The sequence below is a fragment of the Carassius auratus genome, chromosome 12, assembly GCF_003368295.1.
Source record: "Carassius auratus strain Wakin chromosome 12, ASM336829v1, whole genome shotgun sequence".
NCBI classification, from domain to species: Eukaryota; Metazoa; Chordata; class Actinopteri; order Cypriniformes; family Cyprinidae; genus Carassius; species Carassius auratus.
In genome coordinates, this window is record NC_039254.1 from 8318340 (window position 1) to 8342930 (window position 24591).

The 24591-nt window shown below is 35.3% G+C and overlaps 1 protein-coding gene across 5 annotated transcripts in view; it reads right to left on the reverse strand.

Annotated features, from left to right (window-relative positions):
- The window catches only part of LOC113111699 (cytohesin-1), a 57362-nt gene that overhangs the window by 15167 nt on the left and 17604 nt on the right, over positions 1 to 24591 (reverse strand). For 2 of the 5 annotated variants that reach the window (XM_026276708.1, XM_026276706.1), the window contains exon 2: positions 1897 to 1979. In XM_026276708.1, the coding sequence (XP_026132493.1) occupies positions 1897 to 1979 (83 nt within the window). Of the gene's footprint in view, positions 1 to 1896; positions 1980 to 7093; positions 7314 to 11604; positions 11884 to 14361; positions 14603 to 24591 lie in introns of those variants that run through there. The other 3 variants (XM_026276707.1, XM_026276710.1, XM_026276709.1) reach the window with 3 other exon arrangements.

The window sequence follows — 24591 nt, forward strand, 5'->3', positions numbered from 1 at the left end:
AGCTCAGACAGCCGAGCATCGATTTTCAAAATAACTGCTTATTGTGATGAAAATCAGAAGCACTCTGGGAAATGACAGATGTTAACTTCTACATGAGAGCTAAAGTTGTCTAGTCTCTTTCACTTGAGAGGACTAATAATACAGCAGAGCTGACCTAAATCAGATCAGACCATGACTAGGGAGAGAAAATGTGTATACTGATCAAAAAAGCACTATTACGCTGCTGAAAACAAATTTCTCCAAATGTCCTCAACAGCATATTAAAGTTTGTTTAGGTATCAAAAGTGTAAAATTTCATTTGTTTTCACCAATAAAACCTTGCTATGTAACCCATTATGAATTCTGTATAGCCCCACTGTACAGTCATGTGTCTTCAGGTCAGAGGGATCAGTTTTCTCTGATCATGAGCCATCACAAGCTCCACTCATGTGAAGGAGAGACTGGGGTCTTATAATGCTCCAGTTAACCCAGCTTCTACGGTTAATCGGCGAGACACAAATTCTTTTACTGTTTGTAGCCACATTTATAGAGAGCAAGGCAAAAAAAAAAATCCTCTGCTACAGGCTTATCATGACAATCCCAGGAATCTTACTTAGCCAGACAGACATTTTTCAACAACTAAATAAAAAATTCATAAAGCTGAGCTTTTACTGACTTTGTTATTGCACTTCAAATGCTTTGCACAGATTGCAATGTTATAACGAGCTTTAAAGAATAATAATTTTAAAAAATTAAGTTTTAAACTATTTCTGACAAATATTTTGACATGCACTTAAAGTTTACTTTTTAATTTTTTTTGTTTTGTTTTTAAAAGAAATGAATACATTTAGTCAGCAAGGATGCAATAAATTTATCAGAAAGGCGAGTTATAATGTTACAAAAGGTTTCTACTTCAAATAAATGCCATTCTTTCGATTTTTCTATTCATCAAGGAATCATAACATTTTTATATATATAATATTAAGCTATGTTTTCAACATTGATAATAATAAGAAGTGCTTCTAAATCAACATTGGAGACTGGAGTAATAGTTGCTCAAAATTCAGGAATAAATTACAAGTAATACGTTTTTAATAAATTACAAAATATATTACAATAGAAAACATACATTTTAAACTGTAATAATTTTAATACATTTATTTTTGATGTGTACAAAAAAAAAAAAAAAAAAGATTTCAATATCAAGAATGCTACTGGATTACAAATTTCTATATTAAAAATACAATCAATAGAGAACAAATTCCTAACTTAAAAAATATATTAAAACCTAATTTCAAAAATGACAACTACCTAAATACATATATGTCTAATTTAGTGAGAGTAAAGATGACTATTCTAATAGAGAGGGGAATCCTCTGCTGTTCAAGGGAAATCAAGAAATAGATGGAGATCTGCAATGAAACTGGTAGATGAATGCCAAAGATATGCCACAAAACTTCATTTGGAAGTTTACAAGATTGATTAAGTCGTTTAAGAGACGAAAGGGACAGTGTTTGGCAGGAGGGTCATTAATGGCTGACATTCCAGTTGCGTAATAGAATCAGCATAATTGAATCTGCTGGACTTGGCTTGCACCATCTGTTCCCCCTTCAAGAGCCAGCTGTTACAGTCTATACCCCAGGGTGGGACATCCCATCAATCCTGTACACTAAAACTGTACAGCCGGGGTCATGAAGCCCCTCCCTTGATCCAATTCCTATTCTCTACAGGTCCACCTCACTCCAGCTGCCGTGACCAGGGCCAAGAGAAGGGGGATAGAAGGGCATAACGTTGATTTGGTGATATTAATTAGCATTATAATACATCCATCATTTCAAAGAGCAAACACACTAAAACTAGCAACACTGGCTATGGATTCAAATGATTTTTGGGGAAGAAAGGTTTTGAAGATATTACCTGTATGTCCTCCAGCAGCTCCAGTTTTCGTCTCCTAATGTTCTCCAGCTCCTGCTTCTCCTCTGGCGTCAGGTCGTCCGGTACTTTGTTTGGAAACAAACAAAAGCAGACAATGAGCGATCAGATGTACAAACACAGATAGGCAAACGTGGCCAAGCTGCGGCCTCTTGACCCAAACGTTTTTGTACATTTCTAAGAGGTTGCATGGACAATCAAAAGATTTTCAGAGGAAACAGAACGGATGTAAAATGAGGGGGATGTGCAACAGAATGAAGGGAGATTGTGGACAGGAGAAACTGCCTGAGGCAAAGCACTGCCTTTGAGACACAAACCAAGTCAGCAATCAATAGCTTGAAAAACACAGCAGTGTTGTTGTTTATATGGGCCTCTGGTCCAGAACATCAGGAAGTTCTCAGAGCAAAGCGGATAGTTGTTCTTTTCATTAAACGCTTTTCCTTTAAGCTAAAAGCCATTTCGAAGAATTTGCAGTGTCCAATTACTCAGGAAAACATCACACAAACTAGCTCAAACATTTTCCGTTGTTATTTGCCAAATGGGTTAGGAGAAAAACAAAACTGAAACGATTATCTCACAAAATACAGACTCTCAAACCAATAATTAATATTTTATTTACATTAATATATTATTTCATGTATCACATATAATACAATATATACACTACAGGTCACAAGTTTGGAATAATTCATATTATTTCATGTTTTTGCTCTCAAAGGTTGTATTTAATTGATTGAAATACAATATAAACAGTAATATAATTGCAAAAGTAATTTCTTTCTGGGAATATGACACTGAAGATTGAAATAATGATGCTGAAAATTCAACTTTACTATCACAGGCATGCATTACATTTTACAATATATTAAAATAGAAAAATGTTCTTTTAAATTGTAATAATTTTACAATATTACTGTATTTTTAATCAAGTAAATAGAGGCTTCTTTTAAAAACTAAATCTAATGAACTGAAACATGTCGGTACAAGATAGTAATGTATTGGTTTCCAATAAATAAACACACACACAAAAAAATGCAACACTACCATAACATGAACCAGATATCAATATAATATATTACAAGGTTCCTGCTGATCCACAACCTTGGCAAACCAGCCCGAGTCGATCAGAGAAAGCATTAAGCTCAGCAGATCTGTTGTGCTCTGGAGAGCCCTGATGTTGGAATTTGCAGAACACAAATAATTTATACAAACCTTGCATCTACAAACCCAAAGATTTCTCTGAAGTAATTCCGTTTAAGTGCTTTGTTCAAGAGCACTAAAGTCAGTTCAGTTGGCTGAGGGCCAACATCCCCACCATACTGCTTGGTCTGGCTTTTCGATCTTTGTGTGTTACATTAATAATTTAATACAGCATATATGAACTTAAGAGTTTTTAAACGGAGCATTTCTCAAAAGTGAAGACTCGCTTTGATACTTGCAAATAAAAACATCTAAAGAATTTTCTGTATTAAAAAAAGAAAACAAGAAATGCTTGTAACTCTACTGATTAAAAAAAAGATGCAAAAAAAAAATACTATAGTCACTACTGTAAAATATGCTACCATAATATATGGTGAAAATTAGAAATGTAGATTACGTGTTTATTTAACATGGTTATTAATTTTGTTGTAGTAAGCATTTATAATCGGTATCCAAATAATTATTCAAATTAAATTATAACTATTTTTTTATTTATTTAAAATTATTATATTACAGAAGATTCTGTTAAATCATTATTATTACTACTACTTACTGTAACAACATGACAGATGTCTGTTATCAGTTATGTCTGAAAAATGATTGGCAGTGGAGATTAATGTTTTTTTTTTTTGTCATTTTGAGCCAGAGGTCATGTCTTGATCCAGCCGTCTCTTTAATGGATTGGGGGTCTAAAAACAACACTGGGGCATTTGAGGACATCAGACCTTTTAAAAACAAATATAAAAAAAACGGGCACATTCCCTTTATTCTTAAAAACTTGTTAAAAGATAAAGATAAAGGCATTTAAACTTAACCCTGATCTAACCTAGTCACATGATCAGCTGACTGTTAATACAAATAAAAACAAAGGCACTCGGTCATATGATATGACGACCCTCACCTTTCATGTGACCTCATTAAATCCCTTCCTGGTGGCCTGTATGGCAGCCTGACCCTGAAGGGGACCTACAGAGACCCTACTAAAGGCCCATAGACTAACGGATTCCTTGTTCCAATTACACCTTCTCAAACAGATCACAAACCATCATGCTCCGACATTAGCTCATGAACGTCACCTTCATGATAAAGACAAAGCCTACAGCCTGCCCACATGATCGTCCTCACTAATCACATGGATAACCATGTTTCTGAGCGACTGCTTGTCACTGTGGCAACGCACTGCATGCGTTTTCCTGCTGAACTCCAGCTGGGATGTTTGACAGGCAGTCTGTGAGCTGAAATCCAGTCCAAAAAGCAGCCCATCCCCCCTGATTTTGCAGAAATTGGTATTGCAACCTGCAGCGGAAATCCATTAGTCTCGCCTGAAGCTGGAGTTAACAAGCAGGACACATGTTCCTGGAGCCCATAACAAACAAGAAGAAAAGGTCACTCAGGTAGGAGTGAGTTCAGGTGGCTATAAATGTACATCCATCGCTGAGGATCATTTCAGAGGAACTGGGATAAGATGTCATAGTCACAAACATTATGGAGTTTGAACAAAAAACCAACTGCACTACAAGCTAGATTTGCATTACAAGCATTTTTCCACAAATACAGGGCAGGCATCACTTGTTTGGATATGGATTTACATGTATGGAAAAGGCAGCTTAGAGCACAGCTGGAGGATATCTTACAGTCTTAAAGAGACAGCTCACTCAGAAATCTTCTGTTGGAAGACACAAGGGTGAGGGAATTATTTAAAAGTTTATACTGTTGTATAAATTGTAAGGCATTTCTTTCAAATATTTTTTTTTGTAACATCATCTAAATGCCCTTAATTTGATGCATCCATACTGAATAAAAGTATTAAATTATTGTAAAAAAAAAAAAAAAACGGACCCCAAATTACATATATTGCATTACATTTATATTATCCACCATATTATAATTGGGCCTTAGGGCCAAAGACAACTCCTATCTGCACAGGAAAAGGTTAACTGTGATTTTCTAGCTGGAATTCAACATGTTGAATCATATGAAAAGAATTTAATGAAGGATTCTTGGTATTTAAGGCATCCAAACCCAGGCAAACTGAACAGACAACACTCGACAGCACAATTTAATCACCAACCAAACACAAAATATAATTTCTAAATCATAGATGCTCAAATTGCGTCACTCAGGGGCCACTTTTAGAAAATGAGGGGTAAATAAAAAACTAAAAATGACCAAGTTAATGACACTTCATTTTCATTTGGGATTTAAATGCACAGTAACCAATGACAACAGCAATATTAGACCAGGCCTATCTCATGTTTTCAATCACCTCATTTATTAAAACAAGTAAAAGTGCTAGCCATCTTAGAGGAACCCTTGGCATTTGCTTTATAGCAGCATGATTAATCGTTAAAAGATCGCAATCTCAATTTATACACCCATGCGATCACATTTTTGAATGACAACGATTCGCCCATTCAGATATTTCCCATGTTTGGCTAAGAAACAGCTTCACAAAAAATATTTTCAACTACACAGTATTATTTCTGGCTTACAGTCATTCATATTATAATAGGAAAACTTTGATGAAAGTTTATAGTTCATATATAAACATTGATGTCTATGGTAGCAATCGAAACGGAGTCCTCTTTTGAAAGTAACTGGCACTTTAAATAACGTGTGTCATTCATTCAAGAGATTTGTTCCATCTGTTGTTCATTTGTGTGTGTGTGTGTATTTGTGTGTGTGTATATATGTGTGTATATATATATATATATATATATATATATATATATATATATATATATATATATATATATATATATATGTGTGTATATATATATGTGTATACATATACACACACACACACACACACAATTTCTCTATTTGAGACAAAAAAAAAAAGTGATTCTCATTTTATCCAGAATCATGCAGCTCTAAGTAGAATGTGCACAGTACAGTATTTGGTATTTGGATATTTTGCACTACGATTATTGAAAAGAAATATGAAAATAATTTTCAAAACGATTTCTCAATTACTCCGATAAATACCAATTATGTATATTAAACATGTTTACACCCTTTCTGCAATGTGGCGTGCTGTGACAAAACTGGAGTGCAACCATTATAATCAACAAATCTGTTTACACTGCATTACAATCAGCACAGTTGCTTGCAGAGTAGATAGCATTATTAACGGGAGCTTTCAAATAAGTCGCCACAATATATAGTCAAATAAAGTGTGGCCAGAGGGCCAGCGATAAACATGGATAAACTCACAGCAGGGTGACGTTTGAGTATCGTCATACATATACATGACACTACAAATGGTACACATTGGAGGCCCATTATGCGTCTGCACACATCCAGGCAGTTAGGAGCCTAATGCTTCCTCATGCGCTTGCCATTGAAAACACAACACAAACACAGCGTTTATGCTAAAGCTGCATTAGCATTTCATTAGCACATTCCTAATGAATCATTAGAAGCCAAAGTCCTGGTTTAATATTCATGTGTGCTGAGAGAACAAGCTAAGATGGAGCCAATTAAAAGACTCAAGGTAAGGCTTTTGAGAACAAAATGTAAAAAAATAAAAATAAAGACAGACTTCATCTCTTTAAAAAGCAAATATCAAATTCCTTTTTTTAATATATATACCAATAGGCTTTAGTTAGACTCACATTCTATAATTTGCAACTTACAAGTCGTTGATGTTGGTATTTGGGGTGGGATATTGTCATGCAAGGGAGTATCTGACTGGTCAAAAATCTACAAGGATGAGTGATTAATATGTTTGATCAACTAACCAAGAACAGAAAGACATCATTACAGTACATGTGCAATTTTATGTTGACTTTTAGGAGAATAAGCATTAATGACTAGACATAAACTAAATTCTGATTTCATAGGGTCTTTAGCCTCAATCGCAAGATGAATAACGCTGTCAAAAAGAGCAAAATCATTTGATGAATGTAAATTAAGAGTGCGAATAAAAGCAAGCCATTCAAATATCACACCAGTTGCCAGTAGCCGGTTTGATACAAACATGTTTATTCATGAACTCAATACTGCAGCTTCAATTCTGGCTTGAGATGTCCAAATTCATAAGCTGAAGCTGGGTATCCCTGGTTCCATGTTGGGCCGTGGCAAGGTTTTTATCCAAGCTGGAATCCTCTCAACCCCGTGAAAGCTACCATTAATTTCCAAGTCAAATATTGGTCCGAACTCGCAGGCAGGTGCCACTGCCGCAGAGACACGCGTCTTCCTTTGACATTGATCTGAGCATATAAATCTTCAGGGAGAAGCCGTTCTAAATTTATGTCGAAGAGTTCGCAAGCCACGTGGCTGCAGTTTTATGGGAGGTGGGGTGTCTCTTGTGGGCTTTTATGTTTTGGGTATTGCCTCAGACCTCTGTTCAGCATTACAGCTTAATTGAAGGGTACTATGAAATGGTTTCTTCTTCATTTATGGCATTTAAGTCTTGGTTTGTTATGCCTTATGGTGTTGTGTATGGCAACATACTGTATGACTACTGGTTAGAGAGAAGCTTGTGAACAGACATAAAAGAGAACACATATGCATTATCTTTTTTATATATATATATAAAAAGGTTGTCTTTGCAACTAACTGAAATAAGTATGTTTGTTAGTAACTGAAATACTCAAATGAAAAAAAAAGGTGCATGATAGAAGTCAAAGGCTAGTAGGCTAATTACAGTGTTAAAAGATGGATTCTTAGTGGAATCGCTGTATCATCACAGCCTCTAAGTGCCAGATACATTTCTAAAACAAGATATCAAACTAGGGCAAGCACTCCTGGATAATGTGATCCAGCTCTGGCTCAATGTCACTAGCGGTGGCACCTCTTGGCACATTCACAGCAGTGCATCACCCTGCAGATCTCTCCCAGCACAGCCATGTGACTGTCAGAGCAGGCCGTAATCACGCGAACCACTGCTCATGTGCACGTAGCCACCAAATGACTACACTGCAAAGTATATGCTACTTTTTAATACCATTATTTATGGAAAAACAGGCAGAAGAAAGTTATAAATGAAACTTTCTACATTCAGACAAACCAATTATACAACAACATTTGCCCATTTTATCTCATTTTATTTTAAGAATTCTGCCACATCGACCCAAGGCATGAGCTAAGACACCATGGGTAACATACTGTCTCTGCTGACCAGGTCAATTCAACACACTCACTAAATACCAGACGTGTCACCCCTGCAAACACACACCGCAGGGGCAGAGGAATGTTCCATCATTAATCAAGACACTGGCTACATGCTGTCAGTTGGACATTGTAAAGGACCAAAGAAAATATGTGGAACACAGAGGTTGTTTTCCAAAGAAAAAAGCTAGCCAAACATCTCTTATTAACCATGTCTGCTCCGAATTATCCTGAATCCAGGAGAACCCCAGTTTTGGTTTCAAACTTAGTGAGCAGAAAGCCTGTCAAGAAATCACACAATCCCATTATCCACTGCAACAAAATTGAAATTTTAAAAAGTTGACTAAAAACATGATTCTAAAAGTAGTATTAATCTAAATCTATTAATCTATAAATCAGGTGTTATGAGAGCCCAGGTTGCTCTGATAGTGGCCTTCAGCTGTTCTGCATTGTTGGGTCTGACATATCACATCTTCCTCTTCACAATACCCCATAGATTTTCTATGGGGTTAAGATCAGGCGAGTTTGCTGGCCAATTAAGAACAGGGATACCATGGTCCTAAAACCAGGTACTGGTAGCTTTGGCACTGTGTGCAGGTGCCAAGTCCTGTTGGAAAATGAAACCTGCATCTCCATAAAATTGGTCAGCAGCAGGAAGCATGAAGTGCTCTAAAACATCCTGGTATACGCTGCACAGTGGACCAACACCAGCAGATGACATGGCAACCCAAACCATCACTGACTGTGGAAACTTCACACTGGACCTCAAACAACGTGGATTGTGTGCCTCTCCTCTCTTCCTCTAGACTCTGGGACCCTGATTTCCAAAGGAAATGCAAAATTTACTTTCATCAGAGAACATAACTTTGGACCGTTCAGCAGCAGTCCTTTTTGAAGCAAGACGCTTCTGACACTGTCTGTTGTTCAAGAGTGGCTTGACACAAGCAATGCGACAGCTGAAATCTATGTCTTGCATATGTCTGTGTGTAGTGGTTCTTGAAGCACTGACTCCAGCTGCAGTCCACTCTTTGTGAATCTCCCCCACATGGTTTAATGGGTTTTGTTTCACAATCCTCTACAGGGTGTGGTTATCCTTATTTCTTGTACACTTTTTTTCTACCACATCTTTTCCTTCCCTTCTCCTCTCTATTAATGTGCTTGGACACAGAGCTCTGTGAACAGGCAGCCTCTTTTGCAATGACCTTTTGTGTCTTGCCCTCCTTGTGCAACGTGTCAATGGTCATCTTTTGGACAACTGTCAAGTCAGCAGTGCTCCCAATGATTGTGTAGCCTACAGAACTAGACTGAGAGACCATTTAAAGGCCTTTGCAGGTGTTTCGATTTAATTAGCTGGTTAGAGTGTGGCACCAGGTGTCTTCAATATTAAACCTTTTCACAATATTCAAATTTTCTGAGATACTGAATTTGGGATTTTCCTTAGTTGTCAGTTATAATCATCAAGATTAAAAGAAATAAACATTTGAAATATATCAGTCTGTGTGTAATGAATGAATATAATATACAAGTTTCAGTTTTTGAATGGAATTGGTGAAATAAATCAAATAAATAACTTTTTGATGATATTCTAATTATATGACCAGCACCTATAAATCTCTGTTATAAACGGCGCTGACATACGTCAGGAATCCAGAAGTGGTGACGCTAACTGTAACTATGGTGTTCTGATAGAAACAGTACAATACATTGTATCATTCATTTCAGATTTTGTACAACTTTTTGAGAGAGAAATTCAAGCACTTTTTTAATGACTTTCAAGCATTTCACACAACTATTTCCAGCACTTTAAAGCTCTATGATGATCCAGTTTGAATGTTATTTTTAATAGGACGAACAAAATATAGCCTACTTTGTGATAAACAAACACTTATGTAAAATAATTAATCAAATCACAATTATAACCAGTAGACAGCAGCAGAGGAGCATTTATTGGCTTATAAGTCATTAATTTCTACCTTTTCTCTATATTTTGACATTATAAAATCACTATTATAAAATATCAAATCATCAAGAAATCAGATTTTGTCCGAATTTTACACTTTTTGTGTGTATAAAGTAAGAAAAGTCAAACTTTTCTTCAATTTGTTACTAAATCACACAATCACTGAAGTTGGTCAGTTCCATATGCTCGAAAAATAACGGTACATTTAATAAGAGGGAAAGATATATATTTTCTGTATATAAAGTAAATTTTGCACCTGTTACGGTTGTTAAAAGTAAATTTTGTATGCATCTTAACTCAAGCTTATTGCTTTACTGTCCTGTATAAACAAACAAAAGAAATATAAACAAATGAATGTGAAATATTATTAATAACTGCACTTATTAATGAAAAACAATAGTAATTTTATGATTAAATGACCTAAATGATCTTTATTTTGAATACGTCACATACCAACCCAGCAGCGCTACCAAATCTGCCCCTGAAGCCACCATCGGTAGAACTTAGGGGCACTAGTGCCACTGCCCCCAAATGATAGTCTGGAGCCTTGTGTCTCGACCGTGGTAGGACCCTTTCTGTATCGAGGGTCTGAGAGCTCTCAAATTTCATCAAAAAAAATATTAATTTGTGTTCCCAAGATGAAAGAATGTCTTATGGGTTTGGCTTTGTTGAATAAACATGAGCACTGCATGTTTAAAAATCAAAAACCGGCACAGGAGGTTTTTATATCACTGTATTTCAGAAGGAAACAGAAACATTTTCAATGTCATTTTCATTTCATCTTGCCTGTAATGCCTGATAAAGCAGCATTTGTGAACAGAGCGCTGCTTTGTGTACAGCATTACTGGAGAAACCTCTATCTCTTCTGCTATAAAAGCGCCTCCTGCTGGCAGAAAGTTAATTTGCAGGACAAGAATTGGAAACCACTGGTTTAAGGCCTTAGAAGGCAGCTTAGTATGTTATGCCACAGAACCAATATATACCACAAAAGCACAACTATCAAGTATCTTGGTTCAAACATCAGTTAATACAAGAACACCCACCACTTGCTCAGTCTAAGTACTGTCTCTGCAAAAACACTGATAAGAAAGACAGCTGAAGAACACAAGCCACAGATCAGAATAACAGCGTATCAACTCATCCCAGAAGCTCATACAAAGCCTCCATCTAAACAGGCTACAAGTCCTGTGGCTGCCACGAGTTTCCTGATGACACACTGACTCTCAATCTATGATGACTACTGAACTAGTGAGGAGAAAAGCCATCCACAGGCCTGCAACAGAAACTGCCATTGGTTTTTTCAAGTGTGCATTCGATTTATAAGATGTGGCACATGCACTGCTACATTTAAGAAATTAGTCAAATTATGAATGTCGACAAATGACTGAAAATGCCCAAAAATATAAATAGCAATGTACCTGTGAGAAGTAATCCTGTAGTGCTGAATGACAGTTCTATGCCTTCACAATTCCAGCTTCCCAGTACTTTTTTTTTAATCCATTAAGCTGAATAAATGCACCTTCATGTGTTATTGTCACCCAGAAATACCAGCAAAAGCCTAGCTCACATGATCTTCCAGTGATCTCCAGCGCTCCATGTGTGAGTGGAAGTGATGCTACTGGAAGATGAGCTGGCCAGTTTGAGATCTCGATTGTTCTGCTCTCGGCACAAACTCTGCTGTTTCTGAAAATGACCCCCTCCTCTCCTCCTCATGTTCTTTCTCTTTATCGCTCTCTGTAACCCTCTCCTCTTGTCTCCTCCCCCAGCACACACACTCATTTCAGCACACTCAAGAGCTCCACACTGTGGCTGTACAGAATTTTGCCCCATGTGTTATTTCAATGTACTCTATATTTAAGAAGTTGGATTAAGTTATATATATATATATATATATATATATATATATATATATATATATATATATATATATATATATATATATATATATATATTTAAAGAAATTAACACTTCTATTCAGCAAGGTTACCTTACATTTATCAAAACTGACAGTAAAGGCATTTAGTGTCACAAAAGGTTTCTAGAGGCCATTTCATTTATCACAATTTTCACTAAATTATATTACACAATTATTCATTACACATACATACATACATACATACATACATATATATATATATATATATATATATATGTAAAACATTGCTAATAATAATAAACAATTATTCTTGAGCACCAATGATTTCTATAAGATAATGTGATACTGCAATGGCTTCTGAAAGTTCAGCTTTGCCATCACAGAAATAAATTACATTTTAAAATATAAAACAGTACTTTTAAATGGTATTATTTCACAGTATTACTGTTTAACCACATTTTAGATCAAATGACTTGGTGAGCATTAAATATTTGTTTAAATCTTATGGACCCAAAGTAAAAAAAACATTGTATAAAATTAATATGTTTAAAAAATAATATGTAACATTTTTACATAGGTGAATATGAAATTTTCAATGGTTAAAACTGTCAATATTTAGAATGCAAAGCAGGGTTGTTGATGGCCGATATAATTATAGAAAGGTGTAGAAATTAAATTTTTGACAAATTATGATAAACTTTAAACTGAGAATGTTTAATCAATATTCAATCAAAATGTACACAAATATATTAAATCTGTTTAAAATCTATTTTAAACAGAACAGGTGCATTATATTTGGCAAAACTGTCAGCAAGTTTTACAACTTACAGGTCAATAAAAAGTTTAACTACAGAAAAACAACATGGGAAGCATTAAAAAAAATACTGAAAGACATGTTTAGAGGAAAAAAGGAACAGAAAGAAGAAGCGACTTTATTGTTGTGCTCCGCTTTAGTCTTATTCTTATTCCAACCTCAATAAAAAAGGCAAAGAGCAAACATGCCTCTCCTTCATGGACGTGTTTGCATTCAGCCATGTTGTGGTTTCTGTTTTATACGGTCCAGTTTTCCCTAAAAGTAGTTGCTCACAATATAAATGCAAACTGAGCACAATCACGTCTGGCCAGTTTTCTACCATCAGCAACCTGTTTTCATAGCTCAAAAGCTCAGCAAGACAACCTTTGGTTTCCTTACCGAAAAAAAAGCCTACATCCACATTAATTAAAGTTGCTCAAAATTTCTCTGCATTTTGCAATCAAATAAAAAACATTTCCACAAGAAAAAATTAAAATTCAGTTAATATGTGATTACTATTGCGCGATCCAGGCATCTACATACAAATAAGGTTGTGTAAAACTGTTGCTTTAACTGCAGCTGAAATGAAGGCTTAATCCAGTTTTATCCAAAAAATATTGTAGAATAAAACCTAAATCAAGATAATAAAGCTGAAAATAAGCATTATTTAACAAACTGATATGCAACATCAGGGCATTGTTATTTCTCTCTCATCGGTTCATTATGTCTGTCAGCAGTGAGACCATGCTATTTCTGAACAGAGCATCCTGTTTGTCTCATATGAGACTGAGGGGCTCTGTGTCCGCACATACATAACTCACATCTGAATGGACAAAAGGGAGAGAAGCAAAGAGTAATAAAAAGATTGTCCAATCAAACATTAAAAACCACATCTACTTTACTATTTTTTTTTTTTTTTATAAAAAATGAGCAACTCTTTCTTTGATTGCATCACTGTTGTGCATTTTTAGCAATTGTTCATTTCAAACAGTAGTTAAAAAAAATGTGCTGAATCAGTTACGTTTATTTACAATAAAAACATTTCCTGTAACTTTTATTTGTAAGTACGTTATTCATGCAATACAATAACTTTTCACCAAGCGAGTCAAATTGTCTCTCGTTATCAGCTCAAGCATTGGTTCTCGGTTCACAAATCGAACATGTTCGAAAGACACTATTCATTGTGATGTTGACTCGAAAAAATAAAAAACAGCGTGAAATAATATTTCAGTGGAGTGTTTCCCAAAAGTTCCAGTGAACACTAACGACGGAACGCTGCTGTTGGAAAACGCAGCACAACGGATGACTCGATTCACAAATATGTTCCGAATCGAACGAATGATTCATTCATAAACATTGTTACACGTTTCCCTTCAGAAAGAATGGACCTGTTGCATATCAATAGACTCCGTTTCCATTAACAGCCCAAATGACAGGAGACACAATATGTAAACTATATCTCACCATTGGCCACTGCAAATATGAAAACTTATGAGATCCACTCACCGATTCCATCCTCAGATTTCAGCACCATGATCACAGCGAGCTCATGCGCTACACTTGAGTCCGGAGCAATTACCTGCTGGAGGTGTAACAGACCTTTTACACTTTAACCTGAGGACTACTGCTTTGAACTGAACCGAAAACCAAGTCTAAAAAAACCTGAGATGAAAAGGCTGTTAAAAAGTATTCGCAGTAACAGCAGAGACCGGATATCACTGTCTGAAACCCTCATGCTCCGCAGACGGGGCGTGTCCTGGCGACGACGAACCAATCAGCGTCAAGCTATGTTTTTTTTTTTTTTTTTTTTTGCGCGTGCACATACACATACACACACACACACACTTAAACATTTCACGAAAAGCAATTTATAAAAGCTTAAAAATGATAGGAGATTTCAGGGAGTATGGCAATATAACAACCCACACATGTGGCTTTTTTCTTGATCTTTCTAAAAGCAGTTCATTCAGGGTGGCAGGCAATTCTGAAACTTGTGGGAGGAAAGGTTTATGCATTGGAAAAAAGGACTGTACAAACTCCTTAAGTCTGTCGTTTGTAAGTAAGACACATTGCTATTCTATATATACTGTATAACAAAACATAATGGTATGACTTTTTATTGCTTGGTTTCAGCTCTATACTCAATTTGGGTCTTTAACAAGCAACTAGTAAAACTGTCAAAATTCAGTCTGTGCACTTTGCTTTGATGGTGTTTTGTTCACACACACACACACACACACACACACACACACACACACACACACACACACACATATATATATATAAAGTTATAAATACACCACCATTCAAATTCAGCAAGGGCACATTAAATTGATCAAGAGTAAAGACAAGCAAAGATTTTTATGCGGTTACAAAAAAATATATTTAAAGAAAATGTTGTTGTTTTGGACTTTTTATTCACAAAAATATCTTGAAAAATATGCATCATAGAGTCCACAAAAATATTAAAAACTGTTTTACATTTACATTTATGTTTAGTCATTTGGAGGACTGCATATAAATCTTTGGTCTGTTTATAATTGCAGCCTTAAAAAATCTGAAAGATAGAAAGAGAGCCGACGGAAGAGACTCAAGATGTTTGAGGGATGTTCAAGCCTTCCAGGTACTTTTACACACAGAGGCTTGTTTTCTCTTCTCGGCCCTAGGAGGATATTGGTCACATCTTAACCGTGACCGATGGCTGATTATCCTCAACACAGGATGACCGAGCACTACGTGAACAAGCCCTTTGTTTGGGTGTTTACTGACCCTTTAAGACTGCTGAAGAACAAATGTGGAACTAATTTGAGACCTTAAAGAGCCAACAAAAGTACATCAAAGTTTTTAATAAGTGTGAATTTAAGTTGAACATCAGCACCTGGAGTTGCAAACTTTACTTTCCTTACTGGAAAAAGCATGCATCTTTTACGTCATCTCATATTCATAAATCTGATGCAGCTATTGCCGGTGTCTACAGTATTAGATGCACAAGGAATACATCGTTCTCATGTATTTTTGTTTGTGTGTGTTACATCAGAGAAGAGAGTGTGGATGACAAACGCCAGCTGCTCTCTATTGAGCGCAGCCTGGTGTTTACCAGTAAAATGAATGCGGAGTTATTAACACGTGGGCTGAGAAAAGACTAAAAAATATAAATCAAACAGGGAATCTTCCTCAAAGATAATCAGCCAAAAAGTAGTTTAGTAATGAAACGAATTGTGTTTTCATGGGGAAAACACTGAGGTTGCAGTCACAATCTTTGTCAGCTGGATATGATAGACATTTCATGATTATTTCCAATGTTTAAAAGGGAGTGACTTGCTGGCTTAATACTAAAGAAAAGAAAGCTTGTATGTCAAAGCAAATCTACTAGTGCTATAAGTGCTCCTCTTGTCTTCCACCTCACGGACTAAAGCAGAAACTGCAGAGAGGCCCACCGTGATAAACCCACCTGTATGCTTTTGCTGTTTTTGAGTTTTAGAAAAATGTACCTGACACTTTCTTTTACAAATCAAGACATATTCACAAGCTAGCACTTGAGGAAAATTCATGCTGTTCTCAAGTAGCAGACTGCCATAATGACACACTCTTGCTTTTACTTCTCCCAGACACATAATTCAACACGTTACCACTTACACGCCAGCCTACTGTTGATTAAATGCATCAATTCTGGGTCATTTTGGTTCTATTCTTCATGGTAATATAAAGTTTCAGGATTTTAAAAAATAATAATTATTATTTTATTTAATATATGAATACATAAAATAAATGAACTCCCGTATTTTCCAGACTATAAGTTGCACTTTTCTTCATAGTTTGGCTGGTCCTGCGACTTACAGTCAGGTGCGACTTATTTATCAAAATTAATTTGACATGAACCAAGAGAAATGAACCAAGAGAAAAACATTACTGTCTACAGCCGCCAGAGGGCGCTATATGCTGCTTATTGCTCCTTAGTCTACCACTGAGCAGCATAGAGCGCCCTCTGGCGGCTGTAGACAGTAATGTTTTCTCTTGGTTCTTGGTTCTAAATAAATGCAATTTATAGTCCAGTGCGACTTATATATGTTTTTTTTCTCTCGTCATGACGTATTTTTGGACTGATGCGACTTATACTCAGGTAAATATATATGTATGTATATATATATATATATATATATATATATATATATATATATATATATATGCACTATATTGCACTACAGGAATATTAGAATATATCAAAAAGCAGAAAACTGTTATTTTAAATGACAATAAAAATGAACAATATTAAAATAAATGTTGCCTTAATGAAAATTAGTGACTTGTTTAGTGATCGAAAAAAATGTGAGAATTACAGGACTGAAAAATGTCTGACAATACTGAGATGCTTGGATACTTGTTAACTTTCAGTTGTCATGGCAACAAGTGCTTACTAAGTTTCTAATTCTAAGCAAAATCATTTAAATGTGTGGGTAGATTCATAACAATACCACGATCATGTACACACACACAGAGAGAGAAATACAAAGACAATAAAATCCTTTGAATAAAACAATATTAAAATAGAAGCAAAATACCCCCAAGCATATCGAATAGAAGTCAAAGTGTTTACAGTTTAAATTTAACTCTGTTTCCATGGCACTCACTGCGTAGTGAGAAGATGATTTCAAGATTTGAAGCATTTCCTAATATTATGTTTCACAACAAAATTCTCTTCAATGGAATTGCTATTACACTTTTGGCAGCACAAGCTTTTCTCATCTAACCTGGGAAAATGTTCATAATTAATTATTTGATGTGTATTATAATAATGCACCATAGCTTGTCACAGTTTCAATATTTATTGATGGTGACACTGAAATGGCCCTTGCCAGCAATGTAGTCTAGCACTAACAGCTGCACAAGATCTGCCCCTTAGCATCCTCTCACCTCCCCTTCCACAGCAATAAAGTGTCTCAGAATGTTTCCCTGCAGCGACTCCTCTACTGTCACCTTCATATGCACTGTGAGAGGAAGTTGTCAAAAACAAATCACGTCCTCTACTCCTAATGAGCACACACATTCACTGTGCCACAAAACTGACACACACAGTAACATGAGTCACATGATCATAAGGCACAAAAGTCCATTACACTTTCTTTAACCTCAAATAAAGGCAAACCCAACCAGAAAACAAACCAAACAAGTACGGTTCTCAAGATGAAACAAGACGCAAGACATTGAAACACCTTGAAATTATTATAATGTATATTATATACCATGCAAGGCTATTCGAGTCACAAATAAGATTTGAATTCTACATTAGAGAGAATATTCCACTAAAATTTGATCCTAGCTTCACTAATACAGCTGTGTGAACAAACAGTTTCATATTGAACCATATTTTATGATTTGTTAAGGCTTTGCAATCTCCGAGCATTCAGTGCAGCATGAATAAATTATGTTTACTGTTACACGATTATTGCTTTGCTGTTTGTTGATTATGCTTACGTTGGTTGTTTCCATTGTTATTAGTTAGTCATCTTTTTACTGCAGATGACAGTTTGTTGACTGTCACTATTATTAAGGTCCACGTGCATCAGTATAAGGCTATTGCATATTTTATCACTGCACTGCAAGATGTTTTCTTCTTCAGAAGCAGAGATTGCAGAATCCGCATTGCATTATCTATGTGTGAATGAAAATTTGACAATGTACTGAACAATAAACTTTAGCTGCCCAGAATTGATTAGCTGAGAGAAAGACATTTGTGCATTTACTGAATGATGAATTCCAAATTGGCTAAACAAAGAATCATTTAATTTTAACTGAATGCATCATGTTGCTTTCATATTTTTTTTCTTTTCTTTTTTCAACATTTATACAGAGTTTAACAAAACTGTATAAAACATTGTATAACGCAATAAGTTAAGCAGTATCATATTTATTCCACCAGAAGGCGCTACAATTAAACTTAACATCGTTAGCAAACATCTAATGTGGTTCTAATCTTAACCCAAAGAGTAGAATGGCTGCATACAAGACCTAAATTGCATCTGTTTACCACAGTTAAAAGCACTGAAATATAAAAGTACACACAGTAAATCTGGTGCTGGAATAGAAAATAATGAACATATAATTTTTGTAACAGCTAAATTCTTTATAATAATCTCTATCAAGGCTCGATTATCTTTTATTAAAGCTATTTTGGTAGAAAAGCATTGGAGTGATAAAGTCGGAAGAGAGAGCTGTTCATTCAAAACCTAATCCAGAATAGAAATGTAATGTTCTTCCCTCCCTCTCTGCACTGCATGAGCAGGAAAACAGGGCAAGAAAACATTGCCAAACAAAAATAACACAATAACTGACCCTGAGGTAATATTAGTGCTCGTGCTATGTAATTTTTCAAAGGCCTCACATTTCCAGCAAATTCGGTACATTCTCTTTTTCTCTGTAATTTTCTGTCACCTCATGTACTTTCCTGGGCTCTCCTCCTTCATGCCTCACAGAAATGGCACATGGCTGCTACTGAAAGTCACTGCAGAAGGAGACGGGTAAAACACATGAAAACATGTCCAGGTTATATTTCATCCCAAAGTCTGAGAGAAATAATGAAACATAGGAACATACTAGTTACAATTGTGAATAATGAATTAGCATGGAATTCTTAAGTTATAAAGGATAACATATAAGCGAGGATAAAAACCATCTTGTGCATAGAAAAAATATTTTAAGAATGTGGATGATGTTTAAACAGCGAATTTATTTTAATAAAAAAATAAATATTTTATTTTTTATTTTAAAGCAAGAGAATACATATATATACACATACATATATATATATATATATACACATACATACATATATACACATACATACATTATATATATATATATATATATATATATATATATATATATATATATATATATATATATATATATATATATATTAGTATGTTATTATGCATAATATAATAATTTGTAATACTACTAAATGTTACAATAATCCCATTTTAAGGAATGGGAATCTTCTTACAATTGTTAATTTCTATCCATGTTTTTTTTTATATATATATATATAGTATACATAATATAACACTTTTTTATAAATGTATAACTATTTGACCCTATTGTGACCCTATTTTTTAATACTTAAAAGTAGAAGCATTCTTAAACTATTTTTTATTTATTATGTTGAATTCATTTATACATTTTACATGTAAATCAGCCCCAAAACAAAACAAATTCTGAAACATTCTCCTTGCCTCCTATTGGTCAATCAAACAGCTAGCCCCGCCCCAAATCCACACCATTGGCTGAGTCTATGTTGTTGTGTGGCCTGGTTCAGTCAGACTAACATACCAATATTCTGATTGTGCCACAGTGTTCATACTTTTAGGGGCAATCATGGCTTCTTCAAAGATGTTTCTGCATTATGGAAAAGGAGAAAAAATTATAAAGAAAACCACAGCTTTCAGGTCTTTATATAAATGATAGAAAAAATGACTAAAGAGAAAACCCAGAAAAGACATGGGAGAGTTTAGTACGACAGGTGCACTGAAAAGATAAAAAGTGTAGATGGTTTGATGCATATATATATATATATAAGTTAAAAATGTGTTTGTTGTTTGATCTGTGTACATGAGCAAAAAAAAAAAAAAAAAAAGAACGCTGCCTTTGAAGAGAAAGTATGTGTTATCTGAACTCTGATGTAGGACCCCTGCTCTCTGAAACTGCAGGAAACACATCTGAGCAGGAGAACAGACTAGAGAAGTGAAATGAGGTGAGACTCCTTGGGGAGATGCAGTGCCTTTACTTGACGCTGCTTTACCCAGCAGACACAGCTAAAACACGGACAAGACTCCTCCGATTCACTATGCTGATTCTGTATTCCGATTTGGTGTGTGTGTGTGTGTGTGTGTGTGTGCAGCAGAAGCCAGTTCTAGCACACAGAGTCTTCTGTTTAACGCGAAGCAGATGCGAGACTTCATCACAATCCGTGAATACATTTAAATATCATTTCCACCTTACAACCTTAACACTAAACTCACCCCGGCTAACTCTGAAGTCCCGTTACTTAATGCCAAACAGATCTCAGTGCTGTATATTAATGAATATATAAGTTGACAACATCTGCAAAATTGAAATAGGATATGACAATATTATCAGCCAAAGCAGGACTGAAACACTGAATAGCTCTTGAACAATAACCAGTTATAAAAATTGATTGATCACAACGTTCTAGTAATTAGAAAATACATATAGTAATAGATATGACATAAATCTACTGACATTATTGCCTAAATAAACAATATTTATAATTATTCTAGTCTGTCTATTAATAACGGGGAATTTCTTTTAATGATTATTTATTCTGGTTTACAAAGTTTCGCCAGTAGGTGGCGACAAATGATGTGAATTTACGAATGAGTCAACGAATCCTTCATTGAAGCATTTCATTTATGATTCATTCGGGAACAAAACAAGTGAACTTGGCTTCATCAGGGAGTCAGTGAATCACTAAAAACACACTTTGACCTTCAAAATAAACTCCAATGCTTCTCAACCCAACAGAACCACTAAATTCGGCAATTAATTAATTAATTAATCCATTTAAAGAAAGAAAAATCCTCTCCAAATACATAATAATTAACCATGATTTAGAAATAGACAGAAGAAGACAGTCAAAATGCCCTTCATACTTGGAGATGACGACAATACAACTGCAATTTTGTGTTAGCCATTCACAATGTTAGGTGTTGAACATGGTTAATTCTGAACTGACTCACTTTATCTTTTCATCTAGATTTGATTTATTATCTATGTTGTTGTTTTTTTCTATTGTTTCTTATTATATATACACATTAATGCTTTGGCAACATTGTGTTACACAGTCTAATGCTAATAAAGCTTAAATGAATTTGAAACTTGAATCTTTCACAGAACTGATTCATTCCAAAACACTGATTTATTCAATAGTTTGGGGTCTGTAAGATTTTTTTTTTTATGTTGTGTGTATCTGTGTGTAGGGCAAACATACATATATAACAGAATTATATAACATATTTAAAAATGCATTTCATTTTAACATCCATTATGCTGCGTCCTTTCTCAGACGGCTGCCTTTAAATTACTAAGCACCAGGTTCGAGCAAATAACTTAAGCTTTTATCTTTTAAAGGCTCGATTTAAATGCCAAATGAGACAGCCGTCTAAGTATCTTATTAAAGCTGAACAGCATTTAAACTTTTGTGGTCAGTTCACATATTTGCAGCTCAAGGCATCAAGATGCCATAGCTACTCATAAAATCAGATCTGCCCTTCATTGCAGATGTTACTACACAGTTACTACAAGTATACTACAAGTGTTGCTAAGGCTGTTGTTGTAGAAAAAAGGTCATTCCACCCACTATGGAGGGGTCAGGAGATATTTATATTGTGAGTGATACAGAAGTGGATTTTAAAATTCATTCACACAGTACTGTTTCAATGATGTTTGCCATTAGCATGCCACCAAGCTAATGGTGTGTTCCTTTAAAAAGCATAAAAATACATATTCTACAGTAAGATTCAACTATTTTATGGATCATTTTTCATACGGTTGTCTTTTTTTTTAAGTCACAATGAAACCGAAGCAGTGCCAGATATGGTCGGAAAAATCTGATATACATCAGCAGAGAGAATCTGTCATTTCCCCAGGAGATCTATAGTAGGTATGACATTTTAAACTAAACAAATGTTAAAAAATGTGAAAACAAATGTTAAAAAATGAAGGACTGAGCCAATCACAATCAGATCAATGACATGTATTTAGAAATTTTCATTTCACACTGACTTTAAGAATGAAATTAATATAATTTCTCTTGCTTCATCTTCCATTTTGGATGGGTTTTCACTTGGCTTGTTGCAATGCATTAAAGGATTGCATTCTCAGAGAAGGATATGCAACTTGAAATGCAAACTAAATGCTATAAAGAAGATATCATAATGCCTATAACGCCTTTAACACTGTCTAAATTAGCAGCTGACTATGTTTTGGAACAGCAGGATTTTTCCTCCACTCAGAAAGCTAAGGTTAAAGTTTCTGTACCTAACTAACTACAATCAAGAATAGATTACAGGGCTGAAAGGATTGGTATATATTTTAAGAATGAATTAGCAGTGTTGTCGCCAAGTGGATGGAGTTCAAGGCATTTGAAGACCTGGTGGAGACCCAAAATAAACAGTTAACATGCAATCTCACCACTCACTCTCTCTCTCACTCTCTCTGCATGTCTCTCTGATTCCCTCAATCTTTCTCTCACTTTTATTTCCCAGAACACACTGTGCTGTGTAAAAGACACTCGTTAGCACTGCACACCTGTTCCAAAGCCGTCAGAAAAAGAGAACAGGTGAGGTGGTGTGGCAGAGGGCAAGGCAATGATAATTTGCATCAAAAGATAATATGTGGTGTTTAAAAAGATAGACATGATCCTAATCTCTGTATATAATGATTTATACAGATACATCTAATAATAATGTTCTTCAATCATCACACAGAGCATAGCAGAAGCATCAGATCTCTCACTCTTAACCATTTAAACACTATCATTCTGCGACACAAGCAACTGAGAACAAACTTAATCATGGGTAGTATCTAAGCTGTCCGTATGTGTGGAGTCATGTGACGACGGAGGTCAGTGCGGACATTTGCATCACAAGGGCCTGGTGGGGTGTTCTGTTTTCAGCACACAATTAAAAGTCAGAGCAAACACAACAGCTGCACGATTAAATAAGAAACCTGTTGAAATAGCCCTCTCAAAGACGGCAGCTGAATTATGCTAATGCTCTCCATGTCATGGTGAACGATTCAGAGCAAAACCATTTCCATGGACACAGTAAAGAAATAACAGAAGAATACATTTTGCTGAACAATTAGAGCCATGCTGAGTGTGCCAAGAGTATGAAACTGAAGGAAGAGAATCAAATATAATATCACAGAAAGACAGGTATTATTATTAATATTATTCAAATTTAAAAGATCCCTTTTCCTTTTTAAATATAACGTTCAAAAGTTCACAGTTCAAAAGATAACATTCATTTGAAATAGACATCTTTTGATAAGTCTTATAAATGTTTTTAATGTCACTTTTGATCAATGTGACATTTTCTTTAAATGTTCCGATTATGAGTCATTACAGTTAGAGATGACATTTTATATAAAAGAAAAACTATCTGGGGGTTTTAAACAAAAGTGCATAAGGGCAAAATCAAGAGCAAAGGAACAAAATTAATTTAACATAAGGACAGTGACACACTAGATGCACACATACGGATCAACAGAAGTGGGCAGGTTAAATGAACATTAGTCTCAGTCTCAGACGTCACGCCCATGGACCGTTGACTAAACGTCTGATGCATATGGGACACAAAAGTGGAAACACTTTAGGAGTGTCGAAGTCGTCATCAGATTGGTTGAATTCTACATGATTTCCACGAGTTCTTTAATGCTCCACCTGGAAACAAAGATACTCGGGCGACAAACCCCCTCACGAAAGAAGAAAGCCGCCATGTTTACAACTGTGACGACAAGCGTTTATCAGGATCAAGTAAAAACGCTGGCTTTTCTAAAGTATGTGAAATATTTTAAATTTGCAGCATAGAATCTTTCAAATATTCCTGAGAGTTTTACACACCGGTCTGTTATTGTGGTGACATTTCCATGCCTCGAAACGTGATGAGGAACAAAACGAACTGTGATTGGTTGTTTGACATGTCGGTCAAACAGCCTTAT